At 41.2% G+C, this 11,978-nt stretch overlaps 1 protein-coding gene across 1 annotated transcript; it reads right to left on the bottom strand.

Moving 5' to 3' along the window:
* Positions 1–1,416: 1,416 nt before the first annotated feature.
* LOC131223161 (SPX domain-containing protein 1-like) lies at positions 1,417–8,232 on the bottom strand. The gene is made up of 3 exons (XM_058218477.1): positions 7,800–8,232; positions 3,817–3,943; positions 1,417–2,061 (listed from the first exon to the last, which is right to left on the bottom strand). Exons 1-3 carry the CDS (start codon positions 8,079–8,081, stop codon positions 1,631–1,633), a joined length of 840 nt encoding a protein of 279 aa, XP_058074460.1. The 5' UTR covers positions 8,082–8,232; the 3' UTR covers positions 1,417–1,630.
* Between the last annotated feature and the right edge of the window lie 3,746 nt (positions 8,233–11,978).

Genomic DNA, 11,978 nt, shown 5'->3' with positions numbered 1-11,978 from the left:
TATATATCCTGTGCGATAACTGATACATGTCTATATTCCAAGGATGCAGTACGTAACGCAATACCAATATAATGAACATCGATGGCCGTTACATAAAGGTACCGATAGCAACCGTTATACATTACAAGGTCGTAACGGTCCTTGTAGAAAAAGAATGATCCATGGCTGCCATTATAGCTCATTACGCCCCCGTAATGGTCCATTACAGGTTAGATATAGATTTTTTGGGGTTTTTTCCAATTTTATATATATATATAATGGGAAAAGGTACTATGCGCTCGACCTCACTATAAGCTCCCGTGAGGTCGAGCTGTGTGGGCCCCACCGTGATGCGTGTCGACCATCAACACCGTGCATTTGATGGGTCCCCTTTAAATTATGGGATATCCAAAAATCAGCCGTATACGGAACTCAGGTGGGCCATACCATCTAAAATCATGTGAAGACACCATTAAAACATATAAAAGCACTTGGTGGGGCCCACCTGAAATTTGCATGCGTCTGAAACTTGGTCTGAACCCTCATCCAAGTGGGACACACATAATGGATGGGCTGGATTTGCAAACCACATCTCGGTGGGCCTAAAAAACTGATTATGAATGTTTTAATGGTGCACGGCCCATCTCCACTTCTATCCGTGGTGTGGCCCACACAAGTACGGATTGACTTGATTTTTGAGACCTAGGCCCATGATGGAATGGTGCATCTGACTGATGGGGTAGATGTTCGAAACGCATCACGGTGGGGCCCACATAGCTCAACCTCATGGGACGGACTCGTGAGGTCGAGCGCATAGTACGTTTTCCCTATATATATATATATATATATATATATATATATAAAAGCCGTAATGGGATCAAGGCGATTTGTCCCTGTACTTGTTTGTAGTGGTGACGGAGGCTTTAGATGGGATAATTAATAAATGTGTAGCGGCCGGTTTAATTAAAGGATTCAAAGTCAACAAATTCCAAGTATTGCATTTACATTAGCCTATTTAATTTCCATACATGTCTTACTTGTACCTATGATTTATGGTTTTATTAATTATTTATTGTAAAGAATTTCATTTTTTCTAAACAAATAAGCTAAAATATAGAATTACTCCTTTAAAATTCATGTTGTGTAGCACGCAATCTACTTGGGAGAGAGAAATCCAGAGTATCTACGTGGACCAATGACACCTAACAGCAGTGGAATTTCTTATGCCTTCAACACAGACGATGGGGTTTGGGTTGGTTTGAGCAACTTAAGTCCTCAGCCCAAGCCCAACCCAAGTTTTATTAGGTTGGTGTTTGTATAGACCAAGGCCAAGACCAAACCCGATACATCTGCCCGAGCCCAACCCAATGTCGAGTCAGTCACAGGTTGGTCAGGTTGAACCCACCCTACTTTCAGCCCCAATGCAAAATCAGATAGTTGTCGTAGAGCACTATAATCATCAACCTATATTTCAAATTTAGACATTTTACATCTCTGTTAGAATCTAATACAAGTAAACGTGTAAGAAAAAGGGAAAAAAAAAAATGCTTGAGTAATGATGCCCCCGAGGGAATTTTAGCTCACCCAAGCAGGATGAAAAAGCAAAAGAAGAAAAGAAAACAGCTTCCTCTTCTTCTTATGACTCTTATAACTACTTTGCAACCTGTTCTAACACAGGAATTTTAATCCAACTCTCTTCGAGTCCATTACCCTGCAATGGCGGCAATGAGAAGACGCTGACAGTCGAACTCCCACTCCTTATCTCCTTCAAAACCCGCAATGCAGATACTGTGCTCTTCATGTACAAGCTCTCCATATACTCTCTCTCCGCCAATTCCTTTGCCTCCCTAAACAACCCATCTTTCTTGGTCGTTGGGTTTTCTTCAGGACCCGCGTCTCCGTCCCTCGAGACAGTGGCCTCGCTCGAGGGGAAAAGGTGGTCGAGCATCAACTCACACTCTTTCACGAACTTGTAAAGCAAATCAGTGGTGAAGAAGGGCTGTCGCAAGACCCTTTGGATGAAGGGCAAACGGATGAGAGCCCCCGTTCTCTTGTCGTACTTCTTTAATATTTTCACTAGGCCTGTCACGAGCACATGGATATTAGTCTTTCATAGTTGCTATCAAGATTATCATTTAACTTTTTCTGCTATAAAATAGCTGGGATGAAGCTTTGATGATGATGATGATGATTAACGGAGAATTTTATTATAGATGAGTGATTTGCTCACCAAGATGGGTGGGATCCTTGACCTGAGGCCCATTGTGATGTATGTTTCTTATATTCATGCCGTCCATCCGGTTTGAAAACTCATTTTAGAGCATGATTCAAAAAATAAAGCAGATCCAAATCTCAGATGGACCATAATGCAGGAAACAGTGGTAATCGACTATTAAAAACTTCTCATGGGCAATAAAAGTTCTGGATCAAGCTGATATTTGTGTGGTCTCTTCATCCTGGACTTTGCGACCATTTATGGCAAATAAACATTCTTATCATATGGCCCACCTAAGTGTTGATCTGCTTCATTTTTTGGATCATGCCCTAAAATGAGCTTTCAAAATGGATTGATGGTGTAGATGTAAGGAACATACATCACAGTGGGCCCCACAGTTAGGGATCCACCGGCCTTAGTGGATCCGAGGATGATCCACCCAAACCACGCGCTTTGCTCACACAAGTTGTTCTTTGACAGACCGGTTGGTCCACTTGAACGATTTTCAGCTACCACTGATCATATAGGAGAGCACCATATGAATGGTAGCGATCACAAGCAAGGTGGTTGAGATGCAAGACCTACTCCCATAGGTTGTCCATGGGTAGTCAGATCCGTGGATAACCTGCGTGACGGACCCGATTAAATTGAACTTCAGATTTTGAGCCTGAATAACCAGGTTGCTACCCGAAATAATGACGTTCTGAGTTTTATCCTTATTATTAAATAGAAACAACAAGTACACATTTATTATATAGAAACTACATGCGTGGCATACAACACGCACCTGAATCCATATAAAGACCCGACCGTGTGTCTGACAGATTCTAATCCCGGGTATGGATCCAAATCTATTATGAATCCAATTCGTGCATAAAACTAGACCCGACAAGGCACAAAGGGGTACCATAAACGTAAGAATCCAGTATCTCACGTGGTGCATGTATGTTCTTTAATGGGGTTTAGATACAACCACCAAGACCTGACTAAAAACTAAAATCTGTCGAATATTCCCTCTCTAGGAAATGGTACTACGAGGTCGAGCTTTATGGGCCCCACTGTGATATAAAATCCACACCGTGCATTTGGTGGATCCCCTCTAGGTTACGGGATAATCACAAAAATCAAACGTATCTGAAACTCAAGCGGATCACACCATCTAAAACCGTGTGAAATCATATGCTTAAAACATCTACAGCACTTGGTGGGGCCCACTTGAATTTTGGTATAGCTGAAACTTGAAGTGATCCCTCATCCAAGTGGGACACACACAATGGATGGGCTGGATGTCTGAATCACATCTCAGTGGGCCCTATAAATGATCATGAAGGTTTCAATGGGTGGATATCCACTCTCTACTGTTGTGTGTGTTCAGTTCATGGATTGGCCTGATTTTTAAGCTCGTGGCACACGCCATAGAAGGGTACATCCGATAGATGGGGTGGATGTCCAACATAGATATAGATCATGGTAAGGCCCACACAACTTAACCTCAGCAGAAGCTCCCATTGGTCGCACGCGTATAGATGCGATTAGGATCAGCCAAATAATACTAATTTTTGGTCTATGGCGCATTCAGTGTTGGACTTATTTAAATAAATAAACATGGAAAACAGCAGTACCTGTGTAGTTGAGTGCACTATAATTCTCTAAGAGAACCATCTCCCCATGGAAATCAACGATCTCCTTCCTCACCTTCATCAGCTCTTCATTGGACTCTATTGCCTTTGCTACTCGATCTTGCAGTTCCTATAGAAGCAACCATCAAAAGCCGGCCATAACATTAGTAAGTCAAACACCTGCTAACACATGTGCATATATGTGTACATTATCAAAATCATACCGCAAGATTCATCATAAAGCGACCAATCATCAAGAAGAAATATGCATGCAAACACGTCAGTGATTTCTATGTTGCACTGCTCATGAGTTTCATCTTAGGGAACAAAACCATAATACAAAACTTGCATATGAACAAAATAAAAGAAATTTTTTTTTTAACTCCATACGGATTGCAGCCATGCCGCACCTCAAATTGTGGAGACGGGATGTTTGGAAAGAAAGATAATACTATGGACCTAGGTACGTTCATTGGGTAGGCCGTACAGAGCATTGGGCAATTTCTAAACCGTCCATTTTCTCACACATAGTAGCCCACCTAACAAGTCCATCAGCCTAAGTTTTGAGCCATGGCACGTCCAGGGAGGTCCCCGAAATTCGCCTGGCGCGATGGGAGATTGATGAGGTGAATCGCAGCACACGACCCACCATGGAGCACGTGTGCTAGGAAGACGGATTTATTCTTATCCTTGCCAGGTCGGACTCAGGGCCACCATAATGTATGTGCTATATCCATGCGGTCCATTCATTTTTCCAGATCATCCTGATTTATGGGCCCAAATCCAAGACAGATCAGACAGATCCAAAGCTTAAGTGAACCGCACCGTAGGAAACGGTGGAGATTGAACACGTACCATTAAAAACTTATTTGGCGCCACAGAAATTTGGATTAATGCCTTCAAATGATCTATTAAATGAATGTACAGCGGGGATAGAACGCATGGCCCACAGAACCCCTGCCAGATCGAGTCCGTCATGGTAGAAACGCGACACGAAGAAGGATGGCACCAACGAGAACATGGCCAGCCCACTCGGGTGGGCTATCAACACGTGTGGCTCACGTTCACACTTCCATCCGCCAACACGCGTGCACAGTTGGCTCGTGTGCCGCGATTCACCTCTTCAACATCTAATCGTGCGAATCGCTTGGGCATTTCTGAAAAACTAAGGCCAAAAGAGGCGCATCTTAGTACGAACGTCGCGAGTTAAAAGCGACACGTTTTCTTTATTACGGTGCCATGCTGCTCGCCAGCTGGCGTTATTCGGGAACGAACGACTTCTGAAGAAATTGAATTGGCGAGCCCGAGGAGATTTGGCGCATCTTAATGTTCTCATGCATACCGTCACCGCACCGCATCACATCTGAGGGTGGCGAGGGCCTGACTGCCTGAACCAAGTCCGCGCATGAAGTATTGTACACGTGTGACCGAGTTAAACCGTCCAATCAGTGGGACCCACAGTAGATGGATTATAATCCAACACGTGATTGCTTGACATTTGTTCATGGGGGCGTCTACGGCAAGCTATTATATGAGATTAGGTGGGTTAGAATTGCATTTGGTGCCGTGCAATTTCATCTAAGCATTTGGAGAGGATGGGAAAGGTTGGGATTAAATGGGATGGAATTGTACTTTTAGTTCCGTGGAATTCCATTTGGTCCCCTACAGAATTTTGGTGGATTTTTAAATCCATTACACATGTGGCCATCTATACCCTCTGTCCATACACACCATTTACATCTGACAGTTTGGTTATATATGTGTACAAGTTAATGACATCCGTTGTGAATTTACATTAGTGATTACAATTCTATGGTCCACCAAACATGATTTTGCTTAATCCAATGTTTTCCTGTAGCTAAAATTTTATCCCAAACATGCTATTGGATGGCTACAATACCATGGTATTTCCAAATATGCAATCACTGTGGAATAATGATCTTAATCCCATCTAATACAATTCAATACCATTCACATCCACAGACCAGACCAAAAACACACCCTAGGCTCGGATTCAATAGCGACCTCAGTGGGCTGGCCCCACCATGATGTGTGTATTTCATCTATTCCACTTTTCTAGATCATTTAAGGGTATAAGCTCAATAAGTAAGATCCGAATCTCACTTGGACCATACAACAGGAAACAGTGTTGATCGAGCAATGGTCATTAAAAACTTTACGAAAGCCATTAAAGTATTGGATGAAGCTGATAGTTGTAACTTAATTAACCTAATCAACAAGTTACATGGCAAATAAATATTATTATTAGGGCTACAAAGATTTTATCGGTAGGCATTCAGTAACTACTATATTCCACTTAAGATTTGGATTTATCTCATTTTTTATCTATATCTAGAGCTGTCAACCAGCCGGCTCTAGATCAGTAGCTCTCAGCCTGGATTTTGAACTGTTTCAGGCCAGGCTGTCAGGCCAGCCCTGTTCAAAATTCTGAATTTTCAGGCCGACACCCCTACTCATGTCCTAAAATGATTTGGAAAATTACATAGAGGACAAAACATACATCATGGTGAGCCTGTGAAGCACTGTCCACTAACCGCTCACTGCTGGAAATGTGAGATTTGGATTTGTCTCATTTTTTGTCTGCCCTAAAATGATCCGGAAAATGAATGGACATCATGGACAAAACACAAATCATGGTGCGCCTACAAAGCACTGTCCAGTAGCCACCTCATTACTAGCAGCATTAAGTAAGCAATCTCATCATCCAAGTCTTTGTGACCCAATTAACCTAGGCAACAAGTTGCATGGCAGATAAACTGGAACAACCCCTTTTTTTTTTCTTTTTTCTTTTTTTTTTTTTAATTATACTCAGATACTGTCTTTGTGACCTAATTGACCTAGTCAACAAGTTGCATGGCAGACAAGCTATTCTACTCAGATACCCAAATTTCAGAGCGTGACATAAACATTACAGTGCAGGGCCTTTTGAAGTTTTTAGTGGCAGGCATTCAATCATCGAATCTTTGTGACCTAATTGACCTAGTCAACGAGTTGACTGACATATAAACTGTACCAACCTGTTTTTTTTTTTTTTTTTTCCCAAATTCCACTCGGATATCCGAATTTTGGAGCGTGACATAAACATCACTGTACTAAGCCTTGTGAAGTTTTTATTGATAGGCATTCAATCACCACTGTTTTCTTCTTATCAGGTAGATCACTGGGTATTTGAATTTGTCTCATTTTTTGTTTCATATTATCATGGATAAAACACATATATCATGGTGGGCTTGCAGAGCAATGTCCAATAGCCACCTTGCTACCAGCATACAAGCTGATGATGTGAGCCAACCATGTTGTATGTGTTTTATCCATACTTCTCGTCCATTTTTCAGCTCATTTTTCGAGGGAGATCCAAATCTCACGTGACCACGTCACGGGAAACAATGGGTACACATATGTCCATGAAGTTGAAACACAAATACCAGGTTAATCCAAAACTTTTGTGGCCCAAGGAGCTTTTAATGGTGGGCGTTACACCACCACAGTTTTCCACGGTGTGGTTTACTTGAGATTTGGATCTGCCTCATTTTCAAAATGAGCTGGCAAAATAGATGGACGAAAGGTGTAGAAAACATATATCAACTTGGCTGGCAGAGTTTTTCCAGCACCGACGTCGGTGCTGTGTGCTACACCGCGCAGTCCGAGTCCGGGTCTACGTTGGAGTGATCCGAGAGACCCGCTTAACGGGCTCGTGGGCCAGCATTTCACGCCTATAACCAATTATGGCCGACGACGGACAAGAGCAACCAGACCCGATTCGTCCCTTTATTATTACTCGCGCGAGTAAGATCACGAAAAAGGATCCCATTGTAGGTCCGAGAAGAGAAGGAAATCAAATTCTGAAATTCCCGAAATTCGTTTAACAAAAAAGGAAAATCAAATCTCATTTTTTTTCGTAAAGTAATGAAATTCGAGAAAATATTTTTGAAAAAAAAATGGATAAAAAACAGAGAGAAAAATACCTTCTGTCTGATTATATACTCTTCCTCCTTCTCGACGAAGAAGGCGTTGAATTTCTCGAGCTCGGCCTCCAACAGCTTGATGAAATCCACCTCCTCACTCGACATCACATACCCTCTCCCCTCCGTACAATCATCGGCCAATCTGGGCCGTTTATTCCTCTCCCCTCCCTTTGGATCGATGAGTTTCAACTTCTTCTTCAATTCCTTGTACGACAGGAACTTATCCCTCCATTCAGGGAGCGTCTCCTCGATCTGATTGCTCAGACTCTTCCCAAACTTCATCTCCCCTCAAAATCGAAAAGTCAGACGCTGTTGAGATACGAAGGAAACGAAAACGGGATACGACGGTAAAAGGAGTAGAGAGGGAGAAGGGAAATAAAAGGGAAAGGAGAGGAGAGGAATATTCGGAAGAGGAGAGAGAGAATATCCGAGCTTGGAAGGAGGATATTTCGGGTTTTATTCCGTTTGATAGAGGACCGTGAGAAAACCTTCCCACCGGCGCATGTACCTACCATTAGAGAAATGCCACGCGGCCGTGAAGGCCCACCGCCGTTTGTTATTATCTTGAGTGGACCCATACATGGCTCGGCTGGAACTTGTTGGCTTGGGATACTTGGTCCAGAAATGAAGGAATGGAGCCGGATTCACTCGACAGCTTTGTAGGATAACATAAAGCGTGTGGTCCTTCTCATTTTCTAATAAACATCCGACGGTCAGAAGGAGCCAAAACTCATATGGGCAACACCAAGGGAAACAGTTGGGACGGAAAGCCAGACCGTTAAAACCTTTGGAATGTTTAGTGTGACGTTTCCGTAACCGTGGTGGAGCTAGATGTGTTGTATACCCACCGGCACAAAAGTTTTTTCTGCTTTTTTTAGAGCACGGTACTAAAAATGAAGCTGATACAAGTAACAGGTGATGTAAAAATTAAAAAAAAAAAACAATGGTCATTAGCCATTAAAAACAGATATAAATCTCAAGTGATCCACACCACAGGAAAGAGTGATCATTGACTGTTTCCTGTGGTGTGGTACACTTGAGATCCAACAGTGGTGTAGTCTGGTTAAGATTTGGATCTACTTTTTTTTTTTTTTTTTATCATATGCAAAAATAAACTTTAAAAACTATGGTGTGGACATACAACAAATATATTAAGGTAGGCCCCACGAATTGAGAAAAACTTACCATGGTGTTACCGGATAACACTTGGTACACTTTCTTTTTATAGGGCCCACCATGTTCTCATATTCTGACATAGGAAAGGAGTGTAAGCTGAATGGATAAAAAACAATTTCATTTACTTTGATTCCACCGGGTGTAATAGTTCATAAATCTAGAAGAAATAAAGAAAAATTCAAAATATTTTATTGATAAAATTTTTAAAAGGAAATTATAATGTTTTAAATAATAAAATGCAAAGCTTAATTAAGAGTTATAATTTGATTGAGATAAAATTGATTCAAAATAATAAAATTTATTAAAAATAAAAAATTCTTTTTTAATTATATAAAATTGTTCTAAACATAATTAGAAATAATTCTTAAAAAATCATATACTGAAACTCTAAAACGAAGTAGATACCTCCTATATAAAACGTAGTAAAATATCAAGTTTTTCGTAATTTTATAATTTTGAATGGGAAAGAAGTGTTTTCTAATTAAACAGAGCAACACAACCTATTTATAATGATCAATTGATCCCGAATAGCTAATTATAGTCAAAATTCATAAGTCATGCATCACATAACGATACTCGGATCAAAAGTTAAGGTCAATTTATAATTCGTACTTCAAATGTAAATTTTTTCTTATCTGAAATGAATCTCTTCAATCCAGGCATGCTTGAAGTTCAATCATGTCATGCTCTATGTGGAAGTGTACCCAAATCTAGCAGAATACTTTCACTTTCTGTTCTATCTGAACATCTTCTGATCCATTTGTGCTAAGAATAGATTTGCAGCTTGCTCTACATCATATTCCATCCAATCCATTTATAAGATACACGCCAAGGCTTTGCGAAAAGGGATAAGCCCCTTTGGGGGGTTGAAATGCCCAGCATCGGAAGGATCTTTCTATGGCTAAGGGTGGAGGTGTGGATTATATCTAGCTCTCACTTTTGGAAAAAAGTTCTCTGAGAGCAGTTTCCCATATCTGAAAGAGAGTACTAGGGCTCTCCCAATAACTAAAAAGTGCATCATGCCTGAATTTAACTGGGCAAAACTAATGTAATAATCAGGTAATTCCAAAACTCAAGTGGGCCATGGCACACGATTTTCGACTGTCTTATGATGATTTTAAATGGTGTGATCCATGTCCATTTTGGATGGACGTGGTTTGGGGCCTAAGTATAACATAAGGAGGATCACATTACGTACGGATTGGATGCCATGAAAACATCACCATGGGCCCTTGGCATTTTGTTGTAGGTAAGTATTAACCAACAAAGCTCTAAGTTGAATGTTGATCCTTCTCAAGCGTTTAATTGAAGGGGACCAGTTCAAGGGTTACGTTGATAACAATGAGGAAGCTTTGGGGGCATAGTCCATCCACACTAGTTTGCAACAGATCGACGGTCTGGATTAAATACTCCGTTGTCAGTACTGGAAACCGGAGCATGCTGTGCAAAACCGCCTGTGGAGGATACTGTAATTTCTCCTTGAAAATTTACTCCTCGAGTGCTATCACTACTCGGTCTTGATTTTCAGTTTGTGCAAGAGGGGCCTGTGGACCATCGATCCAAACCGCTAATATGATGAGGCTCACCGTAGATCGCCCATGGAATTCGCAAGATTGGAGATCCTAGCTCTAGTATTTGTCCTTTTTGGTTGACTGTGTACCGTTGGTCTGTTTTCTTTATTCACGTTCTACTGGGTGAGACTGTTTAACTATTTCTTGGTGCACTGGCAATCCGCGGTAACGTGAGTCATATTAACGGTTTGGATCACTGAACCATTGGCCCCCATTTGCATGTGTAACTGCATTTTTGAGTGATCCAGAATGTCCCAGCAGGTGGGCTTGATTGTCTATGGCCCAGAAATTGCGTCCATTGGATGATCCAAACGTTTACTCAGTGACCGTCAAACAGATAATTAAGATCAGAGCTATCCCCATTGAAGTGCAATGGCCGGATGGCTATGGACGGCCGATGATGTGATTTTGGAGTATAACCAGCTTGATGGACGCTGGATACGCTTTCAATTTTATGAGAGAAAACCCAGATAATGAAGACCAGTTTCTTTTGCTTAATTGGTCATTAACTAGCTTTCGTACACATGAAAAATGTGCATGAGACCCAAACCAATCATCAACTAGGACCTACCTTGGATTGGCCACATCACATAACTCACAACTATTGGAAAATGCTAGCCCTTGCACCTATATCTGTTGAATCTGGACCATAAGCAAGCCTTTTTGTTTATATATTTGGGCCCATACTGCATTTTCATCAAATCAGCCATAATTCAACCGATGGAACTGGGTCCGTTCATTGCACTATGCATCTTATAGCTAAATAGCTTTCTCTATGCAACTGACATTGACGCAGGGATGAACGTGATGAGGATAACTACTCCGAATTCACGGAGCTTCTCTGGACTCCTCACAGAGACTTCTCGAATCCATGAGGAAAGATTACAGAAAATAGAAATAAATTTTAATAAATTCGAAATTGATTAATTGATGAATAAAAACGAGTTTACAACCCTTTAAATAGGGCTACCAAGCAATGAGAAAGAAATTAGAATCAAACTACAACTCAAACTCTTAGAATTCGCGACTTACTATAAATAGTAAACTTACTATTTATAGACGGTCGTGATAGCTACTAGTGCACAAGGTTTTCGGCCAAAAATAGTAAGTGTCCTATTTAGCTTCACCAAACCGTTCTCCTAATTATTCTAAGCTCTTTTCACGTTGGGCGCAACTCCTAAAGCCTGACGGATGAAGAGTTATAATCAAACTAAAACTTACTATTTATAGTAAAAACAAAATTAAAACAGGGAAACGACCGTCAATCCAGGAGTTTTTCGCAATTCCGGGCTGCGTAACCCCGCATAGCTGGGTTGGTTAGCTTCAGTAGCTCGTTCTACCCCAAAATCATATATTTTACGTCAGATAACTCATTCCGAATTGCAAGATACGCCCGATTTACAGTTCGATGGTCTAGATCACTTCTGTCGTC

The sequence above is a fragment of the Magnolia sinica genome, chromosome 13 (assembly GCF_029962835.1).
Source record: "Magnolia sinica isolate HGM2019 chromosome 13, MsV1, whole genome shotgun sequence".
Taxonomy (NCBI): Eukaryota; Viridiplantae; Streptophyta; class Magnoliopsida; order Magnoliales; family Magnoliaceae; genus Magnolia; species Magnolia sinica.
Note: the sequence above shows the minus strand (reverse complement) of the source record. Positions and strands in the feature narration are given on the sequence as shown.